At 46.3% G+C, this 20,913-nt stretch overlaps 1 protein-coding gene across 11 annotated transcripts in view; it reads left to right on the top strand.

Annotated features, from left to right (window-relative positions):
* Positions 1 to 9,781, top strand: part of RNF144A (ring finger protein 144A) — a 119,251-nt gene extending 109,470 nt beyond the window's left edge. For all 11 annotated transcript variants that reach the window (XM_070571756.1, XM_070571764.1, XM_070571759.1 and 8 more), the window contains one exon: positions 5,465 to 9,781. In XM_070571756.1, coding sequence (XP_070427857.1) covers positions 5,465 to 5,596 — 132 coding nt within the window. In that variant the 3' untranslated portion in view covers positions 5,597 to 9,781. The remainder of the gene's footprint in view (positions 1 to 5,464) is intronic.
* Positions 9,782 to 20,913: the final 11,132 nt, after the last annotated feature.

Here is a 20,913-nt window from a genome sequence, read left to right as displayed (position 1 = left end):
CAAGGCAGAGTGAGATGTTCAAAGCACGGAAGTATTTTTTGTTAATAATTCAGGCTAGAAGATTGACGGAAACTGTATGAAAAGACTGGCACCTAAATCTGACCATAAAGTTTCTGAAGTTGGAGGTTGTAGAAAAGACATTCAAGGAAGAAGGGACAGAGAGAGCAGAGGCCCAGGCATGACCGCAGGAGCAGGGTGGGGACATCTGGGGGTTCGGTGCAGCTGGTGGGAAGCTGAGGGTGAAGGAGTGATTAAATCTGGAGAGAATCAAGTGTCATGCTGTAGGTGTAAGACTTGATGGCACTAGGGAGCCACAGAAGGTTTCAGAGCAGCACAGACAGGACGTAACTGAGGACTGCTCGCCCTGACATTCCTGGTCCTCCAGCATCTGGCCCTACTTGCTCATTTAGCCTCATCTCCATCTCTCTGCAAAGCAGAAACTGCCAGCCTGGTGGCTTCTCTGAAGAACCCACTCCGAGGCTCTGCTGTCCCTCTCACGCCTGCCCCTCTCCCTGCTCCATTTTGCTCCTTCTCTCTCTCTGCCCATATTCCTGCCATCCATTTTTAAGGTTCCGCCCCCACTCTGCCTCCTCCCATCAGCCTCCTTTAACCTGCCCAGGCCGGAGCACATGCCGAGTGGTGGCTTTTGAATTTTATTGACTGCAGCCCATGGGTAGAAACACGTAGTGCCTGTCGCCCGCACAAATGCCCAGGCGCGTGCTGTCAGTTCGAGTCTATTTAGCGCAGTCCTCATCTTCATCTGCACATTGACGCACAATCCAATAGATGGGTCAGCTTCCCTGCCTCTGGCATCAGTGGTGGTGCCATCGTTGGAGATTTTGCCCCGTGTCGGCGTCATAAGCTCCCCGGGAGCTGCTTCTCTGTCTGCACTGGGGGCCTTGCCAGGCTTGGCCTCAACAGTCCCCAAGAAATCCCCCTACATTCATGTCCCGTGACTCCCACCTTTTAGGGGTTGCGGTCGACCGCCTAGAATAGTTTGTCGATTCAGCAGCCTCCTGCGCCCTGGCTTTTCCTGCCAGTAGATGTGAAGTTAGGTAAAATTGTTTTAGGAGATGTCTGAGAATTTTAGTGAGGCTTCCTGCGACTGCGGTATGCTGCTTCAGTATTTCATGCAAATACGCTTCAGCCAGCACCCTTTCACCTGGACTTTCCTAAAAAGACCCCACGCTGTGAGTGGAAGAATTCTGTGTCTTTGGCATGGAAAGATTTCGTACACTTCTGTTTTGTCCCGAGGGATGTTTTGTACCCTGTACAACAGGCTCCTGCAGAAACAGTGTTTTTTCCACATGGATGTGAGAAATGGCCTGGCGGTCGTGCAGGCCCTCACGCAGGGCGTGCAAACGTGGCTCGTTTGTCATTACTGCAGTGTTCCTGGGCGTGTGTCCTCTCCTCTGCCCTCTCGCACGCTCACTCTAACCACGATTGCTGTCAGTGTTTGCTTCCCTTTTCCAGTGCTGTTCCAGAAACCCGCCACCGTTTAAGAGAGAAAAGGCACACTTCTTTTCACTAAAGTGCGTCTCCTGCCTCAGGATGCCAGCCCCTGCCCGGGTGCATCTGGTCCACACTGGTTCTTCCTTCTATTCAGAGCAGTGAGATGTGCTTTACCCTTAGACCCACCTCACAGCAGGGAGAGAGCTCGCTTTTGTCCAAAGCATGGCATTTGATACAGCTAGCTAATTACGAATTTCTATAGTCACGCATCCGAGAGGACATGCCTGCTAACACCCCCCAAGGCTGAGCTGCAGGGCAGGGCAGGAGTTCTTTCCAGAAACACTCCTCTCCTGGCAGCCTCGTGCAATGACCTGTTCTGGGTGTTTGTCACTGAGCTCAGTGACATACACACGAGTTGTCTCCTGTACTAAAACTAGGATGCCCAGTCCTCTCTGACTTACACAAATACTGGACCTTTGGCATCGCTTTTTGGCTATAGGTTTTGCATTGGTGAAATGAGAAAATTGGCGGGGTTATAATCCAGGGTCAATAAGCTTTCTTCATTCTGTGAGTATGGGGAGGTGGGACCAGCTCTCATGACCACAGCAGGGAGGGAGGCGTCCTGTTAGCCCTGTGCGTGCATTCCTAGTGCCCGTGGCCCTCCTCTGGCCACGTGGTTCTGTCCACTTCACTTCGGTTTTCACCCGACTGCCCCATTGATCTCACAGCTTACCTGTCTCCCTGGCAGCCAGTGTCTCCACTTGGATGTCTAAGGGGCATTTCAGATAGAACATGCGTGAGCAGAATTTTAGATGTTTTCCACAAAATCTCTTCCTCCGCGTCTCCCTCATTTCTGGACATGCATCACCAGCTTCTGTGTTGCTTAAACAAAACGCCTGGGTGACCACCAGGATTCCCCACCTCCTCCCACGCTCACTCCCCTCTACCTGCGTCGCCGCCTTCGTGCTGCCTGAACCTCCCTCCTGGGCCAGCTGCACAGGCGCCAGTCCTTGCTTTCTCTGCCCGGGTCCTTCTCCTCCTTGGCCATCAGCGTGGCCTCACATCCTCAAAGACAACCTCCCCCCGGCTCCCAGTCGCTCTCTTCATCGTGCCCCAGCCCATCTCCACCTGGTTGTCTCCTGCTGGACCCACCACCTCCCCAAGGAAAGCTGTCCTTAACTCCTCAGGATCTGTTTCCGGTGTCTTGAATCTGTATTTCTGCCAAAGTTTGTAATTATTTGCGTGTCTGCCTCCTCCTCCCAGCAGGAGAACCCATTCTGTCAGAGGACAAAATCGGATCCTAGTTCTCCTTGCACCATACAGTTCAGAACAAGATATTCATTAAGCAGAGAAAAGAGGAACTCTGTAGAAGGGTGAGGAAGAGAGAGGTGGGGGCAGTCAATCGCTAAAGATCCCGCGCAAACGAGTTACACTGCCAGCTAGCACTGCTTTCTCATTTAATCCCCTTCCTCAAAACCCACACACAGCCAGCCCTGTGATGATATTTAACAGCTGCCCGCAGGGCAGGAGAGGAGGGAAGGGCCTAACCTCTATCGTTGGCCGCTTTCCGTGGTGTAAACACTCCCATGATGGCTATTTCAGGCTGCTGACATGATGTCACTGAATGGAGGATTGGGGAGAGACTTGTGAGCTGACCCCAGCGCACCCCAGCACAGCTCCCGGCCCCTTACCCCCATCATGGTCCCAGCCTCCGCTGCCTTCAAGCATGTACTCGACAAATAATGATGCTGTGTTCAAGTGCCAGGTTTCAATGAACGAGAGTCGGTCCATTCACTGTACCATATCTTTGACTTTGGCTTGGTGTTTCCAAGCCCTAGGATGTGTTTTGCTGAAGAACTCTCTGGGGAAGAGGTTTCAGAACATACCAGTTTCTATTCAACAGGTTCATCGCATAAACATATGTTGGACATTTATTATGGGAGAGGCACTAGGCTGCACGTAGGGGTTTACAATCGTCACACAAGGTGTGTTCTGCCCGGAAGTAGTGTACCGTTTGAGAAAGTCAGTCTGAGTGGTTGACTGTTCCCTTAAATCAGGGTTTGCTGGTATGAAAGATGCTGTGTTCTCCCATGATTCCCCCGGGAGCCTGAAACTGTGCACCTGTCCCTCTGTGTCCCACAGTATGTAAGCTGTGCCTCACACATATTTATACCATGCCCACTAAGTGATTGTTTTTGTTTTGTGACACTTGCTTCCTGTCTCACTCTTTCCTGTTGGCTGCCTTCCTTCTGGCAGTGTGTGCATCCTCCTATCACCAGCTGGCGGGAGGCTGGGTAACCAGCTTATTAAATGGCGTGCAAAGAGACAGCATAGACTGAAAACTGAGATGGTGTCTTATTGGCCAAGAATGTGAGTTTTTGGTCAAGGATTTCAGTGTGTCGGACGGCAAAGAGTCCCTGGCTCCTTCGGGACTCCGTTCCCAGTATTGAGATTGCTCAGGAGTGCCCCCCCCCCACCAATGAATAACACCTTCCTGTGTGTTTTCATGCATTCTGAAATATCAGTGTACACGTGACTTTAACAAAACAGGGTCTGAATTCATACCGTGGAATTCCACCATTGACGTTCTGCTCAGACAAATGGACTTAGCCACCTGGCAGAAAACATGGATTCATAGCATTCGCACAATTCTCATTTATAAATGCAACATGATGTGTGTGCATGTGTAGTGTGTGCATGTGTGTGTGATGGCTTTCAGGCAGAAATCTAAGTCAAGGTATACTTTCACACATCTGGGATGCTTTAGCATAGCATCATATTTCAGAGCTGATAATAGCCCTTAGAGAGCTTTCTCCTCAGTGGTTTATTTTATCACTGAGGAAACTGAGGCCCAGAGAGAAGTGAACAAACTGAGTCAGCATTAGAACCACGTGCCAACCGTGTTCATGTATTTATTGCTCTGAACACTAGTTGACGGTCTAACTCCACCTTCAGATTTCGATTCTGTGCTCTCCATTGGCCGGGAGGGATGCAGCTGATGGCAAAAACTAGGCAAAGAGCAGACTCTCTGCTCCTCTGACCATCCACATTGCCTGAATTAGATGACACTGTGCCCACATTTGAGGCTTTAGTCTTTCAGCAGTTACTCTTACTTAGAGGTAACATAGGTTTTAAAGCAAAATGAAAATGCGTAAACAGTCACTGTTGGGTTTTAAACTCCAGGAATGGCACAGGTCTGGTCCCTCCCTGATGCACAGTGCCTGTGCCTTTCCTGTCCTCCCATCTGGAATGCCTTAACCCAGTCTTCCTTGTTTACTAACCGCCTCCTCGTCATTACAGTCTCAGCCATCTCCCATTGGAAACCCTCCTTCTTCCTGGCAAATGTAGGCATCTGCCTCTTGGGCTTCCTTTACACCTGTCAGTTTTTGTAAAATGTACTGTTATCAGTTGATTCAATTGATGTCTCTTTCAACCAGATTGGATGCTCCTTAAGGGCTAAGATCTGATGTGCCTCTCTATTTGCCACACCTAGTGCAGTGTCTGGCTCAGGAGAAGCTTGTTGGTTAATTGGATGTATACAAGGATGGATATTTGGGTGCTCAGATAGAAGGAGGGAGGGGAAGGGAAGGAAAAGGAAGAAAGAGAAAGGAAGGAAAGGGGGAGAAGTGGTGGGAAGAAAGTGAAGGGAAGGAAATATGGGTGGATAGATGGATGGGTGGATGATGGGTGGATGAATGTATTGATGGATGGATGGATGCATGATGAATGGAAGAATGAATGAGTTGATGGATGGATAGATGAATGGTTGGATGGATGGATGAATGGATGGGTAAATGATGGGTGAATGGATGACGGATGGGAGATGGATGGATGAGTGGATGGAGAGATGACAGATGGATGGATGGATGGGTGGGTGGATGTTGCATGGATAATGGGTGGATGGATGGATGGATAGGTGGATGATGGGTGGGTGGGTGGGTGGTTTATACGTTAGCTATGGAACCTACAGACCAGCCGCCTTACCCTTTGCTCCTGTGTTTCCTTCTTGCAGGTCGTGGGCATTTTTGCTGGATTTGGGCTCTTGCTCTTGGTGGCCTCGCCTTTCCTGCTCCTGGCCACTCCATTTGTACTTTGCTGCAAGTGCAAGTGCAGTAAAGGCGATGACGACCCATTACCCACCTAGAGGAAGGCATGATGCTGGAACAAGACCCCTGCCTCCGGGAAGCGTGGCTCTCCCCAACCCCATCCTGCCGTCCCCCTCTCACTAAACATCTTTCTTGCCTTATGTGCCCCATTGAGCTTCACAGTGTCACGCTGGATGCCGTGATTTCAGGGACTGACGTCAGAACGTTTGCCAAGGCCCCGAGTGCAGTCCCCTAGGCATGGGGAAGGCAAGGCTGGCATGGGAGGGCACGTCCCCACAGAATTGGTCTCTGCAGACTTGACAAGGGAGGTGCTATGTGAAGCACCCTGGGCAGTTTTCTCCCTATGGTGATAGACCAGGAACGTCTGGTGGTTGCTCAAGAGACCTCCTCGTGCAAAATGTCGTCTATCTCCTCCTTGGCTTCAAGATGGCACCACATTACTGAGAGAAGAAGTCTTTTAAAGATTGCAACACACTTCAGACAGAATCCGGTTATTCTGACTTGAGAAAAGCACTCTGTTTATGACAACTGTTTTTATTACTAATGGCATTTAGTAAAATCCTTTTTAGAAGGTGTTTTTTTTCTTTTTTTCCAACTAATTAGTGAAAACTCAACAAGGTGCATCTAAACCATCCTATGCCTTTCTTGAAATGTGCATTTTAAGAAGTTATCGTTAAACGACTTTTCTGGCTCTGCCACTTTTCAGGAGATTTAGAAAGCCTTATGCGCTCTATGTGTTTTTTCTTGAAACTCGTAATGCCTTTTTGAATGCTGTAAGCTGCGTCCCGTTATAAACGTGCTTCCCCTATGGTTGCATCTCTTTGAGAATACTGACGTTTTAAAGGAGCATCTCCATCATTAGATTTGCCTTTTGTTCTTTCTCTCTTTGGTGATTAAACTCAGCTCACAGGGCTTATATCTTCTCACCCAGGTATCAGCACATATTTTTCAATGTCTTCAGAAACCAAATGTTTTACTTGGAAATAGCTCTTCTGGGAATCTCTCTGGTTGGCCGCTTGCCTCAGTCTCCCCAGGCAGACAGTAAGCAGAGAATAGTGCTATTGACCCGCAGAGGCAGGGCCTCCTGGCACGGCTGAGGACTCCTGGGGTTTGGAGGAGAAGCTTCCTGGATTTTCACAGTTTTTCAAATGACTGAGTTATTTCGGAGAAGTCATTTATCTTACACAGTTCCAAGCCCTGTTGCTAACCATTTTGCCCCTGCCGAAAAGTACCTTCTGTTTCACTTAGTCATTTTGATGGGGGATGTGGCACTCCCTCTTTCACAGGCTGTTACCACAGTAGCAGAATGCACAGATCAATAACACACAGGTAACTCATCAATTGGCTCTGAAAAGTGGGGAAAGCGTATTCTTTACAGTTGACTTTGATTTGGCTTCTAAAGCCGAACGTGCTTTTAAAGAGCAAACTAATTGCCTTGAACTTGGGACTTCTAAAAATAGTCGAAAGGCTAATGTTGTAGATTTATTATAGTGGAACTTTTTAAAACTTATTAAGCATTCCAGAAAGGAGTAAAATGAAAACAAAATCCGACTTTTATCACACCTTTGCTTGTTGCAAGCACCTTGGTCAAATGTGGTGGTCTTTTGTCTCTGCCTTCCACATCGTCCATCGGTCTCAGGTCCTGCTTTCCCCGTGCCTCTAGAAATGTCTTCTTTATTTCTTAACATTTATAGGTTAGGAGAAACAGGAGCACCTCACGTTTCACCTCTAGGGTTTCTTCTCTTTGTGAAACTGAAGCCATTTAGGAAACCAGTCTGTGTCAAAATTATGTTCAAAAAATTCTCCTTATAATTGCAGTTTAAAAATTCCATAACTAAATGAGAGCATGCCTGAGACTGTCTTTCTGGAAGAAGCCCTAGCAATGAGTCTCTGTGCTTGGAGATGTTGCGATAGGTCTGGTGGGAGAATGGCTTTTCTAGAGAGAGAGACAAATGCATGAGGCCTGAAGATGAAGCTGGTGGCCTGGGCCTCAGGCCTCATACTGGGATTTGTGAATGCACTTATCTAGCCAGTGCCCGTTAAAATGTATATGGAAGACAGCAGGCTCTTGGCCCCAGGTCCAGTGGCCCACCGGGCAGGCCATCCCCCCTCCCTGTCCATCCTGCCTGGACCAGCTGCTGCCCACTGCACCAGGCAGAAGTCCATACAGTGGCACCCCTTACTTGGGGGTAGGAACCAGAGTCTTTGGGAAGATTTCGTTCCCTGAGTTCAGATCCCTTCATTCCTAGTGAGTCAGGCTGTCCATCTGTCCTGGAGGAGTCCATCGCCAAATCATGCACGTGCATAGCCCCAACCGTCCTTGTGCCTTCACCTCTGACACATATCACAAGCACCTGGTTCGACCCAGGGAGGGACCACAGAGATTCTGGGGCTGGCCGGGGCCAAAGCTGCACTTACTTGCTCTGAGTTTTTGCATCAAGTGTGCCTCAGTGGGCTCAGTTTGACTCAGTAATAAAAAAAACTGAAGCCTCCCTTCCCCAGAAAGACACCAGCAGAATCGCATTGAGATCCTTCCATGAACTTGCATTTCCCTCGTCTGACTCCTTTTTTCAGTAAGGAATGCTATCCCCATTGTTTGTGGGGAAGCGATGTCAACCATGCTTGATGTAAAGTGTAGATAGAACGTGGGAAGATGGCCCATGTTTTGGATTTTAACCTCGCAGTCACTCCCTAGTGAAACCTGAGGAGTTCTGCACTTAGCAGGTGTACTCACTCCTGTTATTCGGCACAGTTTGTCTTAATTGAAAATGAGATTCACTTTTACAGATGATTTTCACGCTGACCCTCTGGAAGCCCATGTCTGTTTATTCATTTAGAGGCCTTTAAATGCTCGGGAGGAGGGAAGAAGACCCTTCCAAATGGACCATGGCTGACTCTACTGCTGTCCAGTGGGCTTGGCGATGGAGGGCACCATTGACCTGTCGGTTATCTGAGTCCCTTGTGTAACTGACCCCATTGTGAGGTTTTACTGGTCGTGCCTGATCTCCAAGTCTGGCTCTGTCATGTATCCTGTAGCCCAGCCACTCAAGCTTTTCAATCGTCACCTGAGGCCAGCACCTTCAGAGGAGTCACCATCTATGAGGACTGACTAGGATCTGAGCAGAAACAAACCCTTTGACTGCTCGAATTGCCATCCAAACCAGTTCTTCCTCAACGCCCAGGAGTAGCTGCAGACTAAGGAACCAACGTCTGCCTTCTCTGGCATCTTTTTCAAGGGGGACACATCCTCTTTACAGCATATTATTCCATAAGACCGGTTTAGGAACCGGGCCAGTTTCTGATTAGAATACAGGGCCCATGGGAAAGGGATCATCAGATATGGAAAAGATACTCCAAGATGAGTTTATCCCTTTTCACCTACATTATAAAAGTTAAAACTTATTTAACAAATTAGAAGAGGACATTTTCCCTTGGTAGTCTTTAAAAATGTGGAAATTGAAAGGACCAGGGTGAGCTCTTTTGTATATTTCTCGGATTCTCATTTATTAATAATACTCTTGTGTGTATCAATCATAATGAAATCATCAAGGGAAAATATTTTGCATGTATAAAGCTTTGTGAAAGTCTTTAAAAAATACCAAAGCTTGTCTGTTCCTTAGAATAAACCCAAGCCCTGATGAAAATAAACAAAATGAAGAGATTATGACTGGTATTGCCAAAAATGCCAAGTGGAACCAAGGGTCCTGCGTTAAAATGTAATTGCTAATGCATCAGAAGTGGGAGAGCATGCTGTTTGGTATCAAGCCCGTGGCCTCCATCCTTCCTCTAATTTGTGTAATCCTGGCTTCCACAATTCCAGGATCCTTCACTTAGGGGTAGGTCCCTGCCACATGCCTGACCATTCCTTCCTTCTTTGCTCATTTTACCATGTGTGTATTTTAACCTTGTATAAAAATAATGCATGAATGAGTCATGCACATGTATACATGATATATTTGACAAGTGGTGGTAAAAAAAAAGCAAGTTTGGTTTGTGTTTTTGAAATGTCAATACATTTTGTGCCACTAACACTGTGATGTATAAAAGAGCTGTTTGAATGCCTTTTAATGTTGTGTTTTGTACTTTGGAATCATACGGAAAAGTTTGGTTTGTAATTTCAATACATATTTTAAATGTATTGTCTCTTACGTAGTTTGTCCCCCCTTTAGAAGGGATTTCTTTTTAAAGATATTTTGGCTGGAATACAGGTTACTTTTTTTAAATCCTGTCTGGCTCCGTCTTTTGTACATATTTAGTTGACTACTGGCCTGAAGATTCAAAATGTTAAGAGGATTGGAGGTGGAAGGGAGAAGGGGTGGGGCGGGAGAGAGATCTCAGACCACTGAGAAAACAGCTCTTGTGTTGTGAGTTTTCTCTCTTAGGAGTCTTCTCAGCTCCCTGTACCAAAGGGATCCGGGTCGCTGGGGAAGTCGGCCCTCTCCTGCGCTCCCCGTCCGCTTCCCCCGGGGCAGGCCCAGTAGTGCAGCATCAGGAAAAATCTCTGCTGTGGGTGCTCTGCCTCCATGCACGAAGACAAGAACTCACAGACCTATCGAATTCTACGGGGATTTTATTTTCATAAAAATCAGTGGGTATTGTTTTTCTGCTGGGAAAAAAAGTACAATAAATGTGGATACTTCTTGTTTAATAGGAGAAATAATAGTAAGTCTCAGATCGGGGTATTTCACCTGGATTTTCATATGCCTCATCTAAACTTCTTGGAAGAATATATACCTCATTCATTCTCATGAAGTGAAAGGCTAGGAAAAGGCAGCTGTCATTTGTCCTGTGGTTACATTTCAAAACCATCCTTAGAATTTTAAGGTGCAGATTGAGGGAGGTGCATGTTGTTAAGTGGGGATTCATCACCAGCAGTCAAGACTCAATAGCCTTGCTTCTAGCTCCTATTCAGGGGAGGAGGCAGATCTGGCAATTAGAATAAGGTGTGACAAATGCGATGGTGGGCGCAGGCACAGCACTTCAGCCAGGTGGGAGGTCAAGGAAGGCTGTCCAGAGGATGCAGTGTGTGAACTTGGTTCTACAGATGAGGAGGCATCAGTCAAGCAAGAATGAGGGCAAGAGTGTTCAAAGGAATGGCCTCATCCAACAAGTTCAAGGAGTTGGGTCTGACTGGTACTGTTAGGGATGGACTGTACGTGCCACCTCAGGGAGCACAGTGTGCGAGGCTTGGGAACTCACCCTTCATTCTAAAGCTGTGGGGAATATGTCACTTTCCTAGGGCCACCATAGTAAAGTTCCACCAACCGGGTAGCTTCAACAACAGAGATCTATTGTCTCACAGTTCTGGAGGCTGGAAGTCTACCATCAAGATGTTGGCAGGGTTGGTTCCTTCTGACGGCCAAGGGACAATCTGTTCCAGGCCTCTCTCCTAGCTGCTGGTGGTTTGCTGGCAATCTTTGGCTTTCCTTGGCTTGGAGCTGCATCACGCCAATGCCTGTCTTCATCTTCATATGGTGTTTTGCCTGGGTGCGTGTCTGTCTCTGTGTCCAAGTTTCCTCTTTATATGAAGATGCCAGTCGTATTGGATCAGGACCCACCCTAGACCGGTATGACCTCATCTTATCTTGATCATCTTCAAAGACCCTGTTTCCAAATAAGGTCATATCCACAGGTATTGAGGATGAGGACTCCACCATCTTTTGGAGGGACACAGCTCAACCTGTAACAGGGAGCACAGTCTGTGTGTGGACAGTCCTGCCCAAGCAAGACCAATCAGAGAAGGCAGCCAAGAACAAAAGGTGGGTTATCTTCCAGGATGGGGTCCAGAAGCTCCCGTTGCTGAAGCTCCCCACCCTGAAACTTTTCTTCCCCGCTCTGTTGAACCTTGGTTCTTTGAGCTAACCTGGAATGTGGGACTAGCCCCAGAGAACACTCTGCAGAGAAGCAATTACTTTTAAGCAAAATAAATCTATATGTGTGTGTATACGTAGGCACACATATTTGTTTCCAAAAAAGAAATATCTCTGTGCCATCACTCACCAACATTAAACACTCTTAGAGGAACCCAAATCACCAGGCGCTGGGGAGTGGGAAGAGTACTGACTTGGCCAGCACATGTGCACGCGGAAGGCGATTCTGAAACTGTGTGCAGGCGTTCCTTGGAGGAGAATATAACTGCTGATGTGGCCAGACCATGAGATGGTGTCAAATACTCCTTTTAACTGGGCTCTCTAAGCCAGTGAGTGACTCAGCCATTTAAAAATAGCAATCACTGCTCATTACTTGGTCTTTGCAACTCCTTCCCTGTCTACCATCACTTAGGGTGTGCCTTTTTGGGGTGGAGTCACCACTGCATGGTAGGCAGAGCATCGTGATCAGGAGTGTGCTGCTGTAGTCAGGGCGGCCTGGACTCAAGTCCCAGGTGGGTGATTTCTGGGCCATTGGACTCAGCCTAGAAGCATCTATTTCCTCATTTGAAAATGAACGTAAAAAATACCTCACAGGATCTTTCTAGGGATAAATGAGGAAATGCAAGTAACTTGTAGAGTGTAGTGTTTGACAATATAAGTTATTAATGAATTCCATCTGTGATGTGGATGACGGTCCAGTGTACAATACTGGCTCACCGCCCCGCACTAGGACACAGTAGGACCCCCCCACCGCCCAAACACACACACACTGTTTTCATTCTAGGACGCGTGAGACGGGCAGGGTCTGACCATCCCTCCCTCCTACATCACTGCCAGGGACACTAGTGTGCGACTGTGTCGGACTCTGATTCATGCACAGAAAATGGGGTAAAATTCTCCATGTGGGAAAATCTGTCTTTGCAGGATTAAAAGTCGTTCACTTGTTCCCTCAGGTAATTACCTGAGTCTTTTCTTAACATGTGTTTTTATTCATTCTATTTCTGTTTTGACGTTGATTTAGAAAATCTGCTCAGAACGTACCCACACTACTGCATTTTTCACCACATTGAAGAGATCTAGCAGAGTGTTGTCTCTTCTCACTCCCGGGATCTGTTCACTTATCACTTTTATGAAAGGCCCAAAATGTAAAAGGGAATAAATTTCGAGAGCTTCTGACAATTAGACTCGACTGTTAGTTTCATCCAGGGATTTAGGAAATTAACATTATAATATGAGTTTTTCACGTTTGCATCACCTCCTCTTATTGTTTGACACACAGTAGGGTGGTATGAAATACCTGCGAGATGAAGGAATTAAACTGTTGCCAGGTGTGTGTGTTTGTTTGTGTGTGTGTGTGTTAAGGAAGGAGGGCCAATCATTTGGGGTCATTCGGTTAAAAAAAATCAGCCATTAAATTAGAACTGGAGGTATACAGACAGTCTAGAAGTAAAAGTCTCACAGTAGGAGTAAAACATCTCTGTTATGAATGGAGACCCTATTATGAGCCAGGCTCTTTGCTTACTGCCTTAGCTGGTTAATCCGATGCTCACAGACCTGCAAGGATGACTGTCTCCATATTACAGTGAGGACACGGGGTCCGGAGAGGCCAATGACACAAATGATACCAACAGTAAGTGGCAGCATGGAGCAGGGACCCAGGTCTGCCCTGCTGGACCAATGTGTTTCCCATTTCACTGTTTTCCTGTCCCCCTTTCCTGATCCACTCTTACCAACACGCGGAGACATCCCGCAGTGATGTGTGGTGGCCTGCTTGTTTTGTTCCTGGGAGAGTTAAAACTCTGTGTATGAAGAGAGTGTTCATTTGAAGACAGAAGACCCCGGTCCTACATATTTTCAAACCAGCCTGTTGAATGAGAAAAATGGCCGCAGGGAATCTCGAGGGGGGAGTAGTTCCTCTAAGGCACGCAGGCCATCTGGCATGCTTTCAGATACTGTAGACAAAATATGCTTCATCCCCACCCCCAAATTATCCCACAATGTCCATTTGGGACCAGCATTGGGCCGGACGTGGTGCTCACTGCGGGACAAACACTGTCCTCAGATGAATGCTCTGTTCAGTTGAAACCGATTCTCACAACAACCCTGGGGAGGAAAATATTATTGTCAAAATTCTTCACTTTACAGGCAACAAATAAATGGCAAGCAATAGGATATATTGGAGTATATGAGGAAGCCATTTGGTGTAAACCTAATTCAGCCTGACTTTGTTTTTCCAAGAGGGCCTGACGTGGCCGTTGGGCATGCATTGTATATCTGCTTTAAGCATTTGCTGTGTCCCAAAGACAAGAACAAATGCCCTCATGATAAAGGCAACTTCCCCCACTTTGGCATTTCCTTAAGGATAAGCAGCTCTCCCTAGGCTAGGAACTGATTGCCGCGCTCACCTGTGACCAGCCAGCTTGAGACAACAGACCTGCTCCCTGCTGTGTGCATCGAGACAGCAGACTACCAGCTGTGTCCTCAATCGCTGTGCCGACAGAGCAGTCTCCTGACTGTTGTAAAAGGGACATTTCAATCCTATGTGAAACATGCTCTTTGAGGGTATATAACCACTCTGTACACCCCGCTTCTTTGGTGCCCTTCCCTCCTTGGGGAAGGAAGGCCCTGGGCTATATGGTCTTCACATTTGGCTCATAATAAACTCACCTCAATTTTAATTTATAGATTGGGTATGGATTATTTTTGTCAACATAAGTGAAGAAGTCGTTAAGGAAGGCTCAGAATCATTAAGAGTCTTGCCCAATAATAGTAATTATGGACTGTGGAGCCAAGGCTTAACCCCACAACTCGTTAAAACAAAACTCACTCAGGACTTTAGCAAGATACCCAAAAGCCACTTCAAGGCCAAGGGCCAGTGGTGCCCAGAGGAGCCTCCCTTCAGAAAGGATTTCGGAGGGGTGGGAATAGGGCATTCTTGCCAGGAACTAAGGGGATTAACAACAGTATGAGGACTTTTCCAAACCGTGCTTCCATGACAGCAAAGTCCTTCATGGGAAAGGATCATTTGGAAATTGACATTCCCCACAATCTGAAATGGAATAAAAACAAGATCCAGAATGAAACTGAAAACCACATAGGTAAAGGTTGGCAAAAGCCACTCAGCCAATTCTGGAAGAGATTCAGTTTACCCAAAGGTCAGGTGTGAATGCACAGGCGATGCCAGACACACAGCTGACATGGATGCCATTGGCTCTTCACTGGACACCACTCTGCAGAGCCAATAACAACAAGGACACAAAGAGATGCAAAGCTTCCTGGCTCCCATCCTCACAGGGCTCAAGGTCAAGTGAGATTTACAGTGTGAACAAACTACAGTGCTGTAGGAGAGGATGGGGAAATTGGCACACTATAAATTCTTAATCAATGACAAGAGCAATAGACGAGAAATGACTGATTAGGTAAAATAATGTCCCTCTCAGGAGAGAGAACTTCTGGAAGTTTTGTTTGCTGGTTCCACCTGGCACCCAAGATCTTGGCAAATGATCCTTGTGATCCACAGTGGGGAAAGTACTAAAACTCAACTGTGCTCAGCGGCCTGAGAATTTTTCAGGGACAAGACAATGAAGGTGCAGTTTGAGTGAAATCTATTTCTCTATTCTGCACGACTCCTAATTCATTTTTGGTGCACAATGAATGTGAAATAATAATGTGATATTTTTATTAATGACAAAGGAGGAATTAGCATGTTACTGAAACTTGCAGATGATGCTAGACTGGGAATTATTACAAACACCAAGTAGGAGAAGCAGACAATGAAGAGGGACAAAAAAGAGGGAAAGTTACAACAAAGCAAACTTCTCTTGTACAAAACGCAAGGAAATGTACCTGCAAAAAAATGCACAGTTTGGGGAAGCCCACAGCGAGGCTGACAGGCCTGGAAGGGAGAGCAACTCCAATGCAATGGATTTGGGAAATACTAGAGGTGTGAGTGTGTGATGAAGACGATAATGGGGATAAAGTAAAATTACTCCTGCTGTTTTAGGTGAAAATACATTTAATTCTAAGTTTCCTTGTTTTGGTTGCCCTTCGGAAGCCAGATGTGACTTTGCACTGGACAGTGTGTCTGTCCTAGGGGTAAACTCACTAGCAGGTCAGGTCCCAGTTCTCCATCCTTCCCTTTACGTCCTGGCCTTGGTCAGGCCCTCTGCTGGGGGCTCTCGGGGGCCTCCTAACTTGTCTTCCTGCTCCCACTCTCCTCCCCTCCCACCATACTGTCCCTAGAATGTTGTCTTTCCCTGTCATGTGGTGTTTCTGTTAAAATCCATTGAGGATATGAGCAGAAGTCCTTCAGACGCCATAATGATTCTCTCCACTGAATCTCTCGTTTTCTCAGTGCCTCTGGTGAAGTGGGTACCGTGGAGGCAGGGATGGCTCAGTACTTCAAGAGAGAGAAGCACATTATGGCTCAGAGAGGATGTCTTGTAAGTGACGTAACTGGTGGCAGCAAAGCCAACATAACAACCCACGCTGCTGAGCAACTTGTGCTCTCTTGTCTCTAGTCCTGCAGTTTAGAAGGAGGAGCTCATTGGTTGTGTTCCCCAGGCTGAGAGCATGTATGAGGCTTGTGCTGTGACAGGGAGGGGGCCACTCATTTCCTGAAGACCCTCCTGTTCCTCATAATGCCTAACTTGTGTATGACATGCGACAGCTCCTGCCCAGAGGCCCGCACATGCCACTGCGTATACGATATTTAGTTGAAGCTAGGAGTTTGCTATATGTTTCTTTCCGACATTTGGTTCTCCATTAGTTTTTTCGTCTCTCCTGCAGAGCATTAAGTATCTCTTGAAAATAATTTCTGTGAAGTACTTCCATGTGCATTTAAACTTGTTCAACATAATTTTTCAGTTTTCAGTGAACTTGCAAAAGTCAGTTTACATATTTGCAAATGGCTATAATTCTTTTCTTTGATTCTCATGTGATTTTCTTCTCTAGCTGGTATATGATTTTAGAGTTGGAAGGGATCTCAATAGGCATCTATCTCCTTTATATTGAAAATGTGGTTTTAGACCAGAAGCATCGGCATTGCCTAGGAACTAATTAGAAATGCAGAATCTCAGGCCTCACTTCAGACCTGCTGAGTTAGAATCTGGATTTTAAGAAAATCCCCAGGTGTTTGGTGTGCACATTATATTAGTTTTCCATTGCTGTGTAACAAATTAGCAAAACCTTAATGGCTCAAAACATGTTGATTATCTCCCAGTTTCATGGGTCTAGAGTCTGTGAAGTGTAAGTCGGTTCTCTGCTCAGGGTCTCATCAGGTCATAAATGTGTCAGCTGGGCTTTGTTCTCATCTGGAGCCTCGACTGGGGAAGAGTCCATGTCCAAGCTCCTTCACAGAATTCATTTCCTCCTCTATGCCTCAGGTCCCAATATTTTGTTGTCAGCTGGAGGCCACCCTGGGATCCTAGGGGATTCCTGCAGTTCCTTGTCATGTGGATTTATTCAAAATGTTTGCTTATTTCATAAAATCAGCTGAGAAAATCTCTCCCTAGTGTATGCTAGCAAGATGAAGGCCTATCTATATAATTGTGTGTGTTAGTGTGTAGATATGTTAATCATGGGAGTAACATCTTTGCCTTGGTTAGAACCAAGTTACAGATCTTGCCTACACTCAAGGTGAAGAGATTATATAGGATGTGAACATACCATAGGGTCTTTCTGCCATGCAAATAGAAATTTGAGAAGCAACGATCAAATCTAATGTGACCACATCCCTCATAGGTGTGAGGATCTAAATCTTTACATCTGAACCATTTTCCTAGGTGACACAACTGGATTTCTTACTCCTCTCATTGGCTTTTAAACCACTCTCACCAGCTTCTACACTCACTGTTCCATGCAGACATCTCTTGCTAAAGTCATCAATGACTTCTCTACCACCAAATCCACACATGCTTGTCTTTGCTCTTCCTACGTGGCTTCTTGTCAGCATTGCCAAGGCTGACATTTCCTCCTTGACAGTTACTCTCTTCCTTTGCTTTCCTGTATTTCTCACTCTCCCAGTTTCCTTCTCACCTCTCTGGCAACTTTTTCCCAGCATCCTTTTCATGCTCTTTCTTCTCTTTCCAGCTTTTTAAATGATGGAACCATTCAAGCCTGAGCCCTGTACCTCTTCTCACTAAATTTCTCTCCCAGATGATACCCCCCTGCCACCTCCTCAGCCCAGACCTCTTGTCTGAGCTGCAGTCTCAAACACTGAATGACTCACACTCAGCATCTCCCCTCGACTTGGTCTGAAAGGTTCTTCAAATTACACCTTCCCCTAAATCAGCGTTTGAAATCATCATCCCACCTTTAGCCTACTCTTTCTCCACAGTTCCATAACTCGATAATGGCTTCCTCATCCACTCTCTTGTTCCTTCTCAAAATCATCCTTGACACTACCCTCTCCATCATTCCTAACATCTAGTCTTTCACCAAGTTCTTTCCATTCCATTCTACCCTCTAAATAGCTCTCAAGCATGTTTATATCTTACTATCCACATGCCCATGATTCTAAGCAAAGCTAACATCCTTTCCTATCTGGACTCTGACACAGGTGATTCTGATCCCCAGTGGGCACCATTTACTGAGTCTTCACTTTCCAGACTGAACATTGCCAGTTCCCAGTTCCAGTCATTCCTACGATTCTAAGTTGGTTCTCAGGAACAGAACTGGAAATCCCAGGCCCATTTTCATCAGTGGAGAATGGAGTTCACTAAAACCATGCAAGCTGCAAAACAGGCCCTGTCCTGGTGAGGGTCTCTGGATCTTTCCTGAGCCTTTTATACTTGTACTTTTTCATGAGTTTGGTCTCCCTGCTCAGGTCCTGGGCAAGCACACCCATCTGTAACCCAGGGAAGTCTAGTGAGGATCTTATTGGAGTCTTTACTCTGTCCCACTATCTAATCAGGAGACTGAGTGAAGAATCATGGGCCTGAAAGATCTGGAATGTTGTTTTCTTCCTCAGCCCCAGCCCAGTGGTTTGCTGGTAACCAATAACCCATAAACTGATTTTAACATTAGGATCAATTATTTTATTTCTCTCTGGCCTTTGTTCTCTTAGAAATTGGACAGCTTGTAAAATTTACTCACCAGGTAGAGTGGAGTCTCGTGGTGGCTGTTCTGATCTCATTACACCGTCTTCACGATGCTCACTGTCCGTTTTCCTGTGAGGGCATCCCCATGCCACACTGGGCCTCCGTCATATCAGCCACTCACATACACATCCTGTGATTGTGTCCCCTATGTGCCTCCCTGACTACCTTCCCATTTCTCCTTCCTCCTCCCATCCACCATCAACTTCTCAGGCAATTTTTCACTTCCCTCAGTATCTCAGGAAATCTCTCCCTTCTCCAGCTCATGACCAGAGGAGCCCATGACATTGTGTCCATCAAGCCCTAACCTTTGATATCTCAGAATGTGACCGTATTTGGAGGTAGAGTCTTTAAAGGGATAATTAAATTAAAATGAGGCCATTGGGGTGGGCCCTAATCCAATCCGACTAGTGTCCTTGTAAGAAGAGGAGATCAGGACACACAGAGAGACACCGGGGGCATGCGTGCACAGAGGCAAGACCTTCTGAGGACACAGAGAGAAGGCAGCTGTTGGCAAACCAAGGAGAGAGGCCTCAGGAGAAACCAAACCTGTCACACCTGGATCTTAGACTTCCAGCCTCCAGAACTGTGAGACAATAAATTTCCTGTGTTTAAGCCACCCAGTCTGTGGCGTTTTTCTTAGGGTGGTCCCAACAGACTAGCACAAGGGCACTGTGCCAGATTCACCGCTCATTACGTAGTTTGGCCACATGCCAGCTGTCTCTCCTCAACCCACCCCATCATTCTCCATCCAAGGATAACTTGCCTCTTAAATCTCTTCTAGGTCCTTCTAGTTCTGAATCCTACAGCACTGATCCAATTCCAGCTTTCATTTTCAATATTCTCTCAGCAGTGTTTCCTGCTGGACTCCTCCACTTCTCCCTTCTGCTAGGGAATTGCTATTGCATATTTTGTTTACAGTCCTTGATGCCAACAAATAATTCAAATTCCATGTTTTTCCCACCTGGTCATGGTCTCCTCTTCCCGTGCCTCAATGCCTGCTTTTGTGGATCTTCTAGTGCCTTCCTTGTTTGCAGATATCAGGTATCTGCATGCATTGCAGTCAGGAGCACCTTGCATTCAGGACCGTAGGAAACCTGTGCTGCAGAAGCTCCCTGAGAGTCTGTTTCCCTGGTGCAGCACTTGGGCAACCTCGCCTTGGAGCTCTTACATCTGTGGAGCCCCCATCTGTCAAGATCCGAGACATTCCTTGCCCGCGACTGCAGAATCTGACCCCTGGGAGCTCCTGCCAATCTGGTGTTTATCAAAGAAACTGCTCATACACTAACTGGAGGTGAGAAAAGAGGCTATGGAAAATACAATTACAGCCTTAGTAGTGGCAAAATACAGGCTTAAAGCTATCGTGCTTTGTCTTTGTGCCACTCAGAACTTTCTATATCCCTTATTGGAGAGACTGACACAGTGCATTGTGTTATATACAATATATTCCAAGTTGTTTGATGGCTGACTTGTTTTCTCTGGATCTATCTAGCCCGGTGCCCTATGCGCACTGAAGGCTTAATATTTGCTGAATGAGTGCTCTGTGGTTCATTCCAGAAGCAAGAGTTGGGGATGGCTTAACTAGGAAGGACTTTTTAATCTGGAGGAGCAGAAATTGGGTGGCTCTTTAGCAAGGGTCTTATGGAAGCATCAGGGCGTCAGGCAATCAAGAGACCTGGAATTTCATTCTTGGTTCAGTCACTAGCTGAATGAACTCGGACAAACATTTTCTCTGAGTCTCAAGTTTCTTATTTATTAAATAGTGAAAATAACCTCCATTCTGACCATGAGCTTGTACCATGTGCTAGGTGCTTTACACGTGTTATTTAATCCTCACAACACTGAAGACTAAAAATATCTTCTTTCCAATGTAAGTACCAGCAGTGGGTCAGGCTCTGTGCTGGAGGTTTAATGTGCAAAGACGAATCAATATGATGCCCAATATGGCTGCCATGGGACAAGCTCATCCTGCAGACTTAGAGACAGGACAGCTCCAAGAGCTGAGATTTGAAGAAGGAAGAGGAATTAGGTAAGAAATGGAGGAGAGAGAAGGAAAGTAAAAACCAAGAAAAGGGTGCTCCAGGCAGACAGAATAACACAATAGCACAGCTATGGTGACCAGTTTTGAACGGAGAAGATATATAGAGGAACGACAAAAAGAAAGCCCTTATTAGATTCTTTTTAGCTTTTTATTATGGAAAATTTTGAGCATATACAAAACTATATGGAATAGTATAAGGAAGCCCTATGAACTCAACACTCATCTTCGACTATCACCAAATCATGGCCGCCAACTCTGGTTTTCTCCATATCTCATTCACTTTCTCCAAACTTTGTATTCTGAAGCAAATATCAGATATCTTATGATCAACCCGTAAATATTTCCCC

Source organism: Equus przewalskii, chromosome 14 (genome assembly GCF_037783145.1).
Source record: "Equus przewalskii isolate Varuska chromosome 14, EquPr2, whole genome shotgun sequence".
Taxonomy (NCBI): Eukaryota; Metazoa; Chordata; class Mammalia; order Perissodactyla; family Equidae; genus Equus; species Equus przewalskii.
This window is presented reverse-complemented; position numbering and strand designations above follow the sequence as displayed.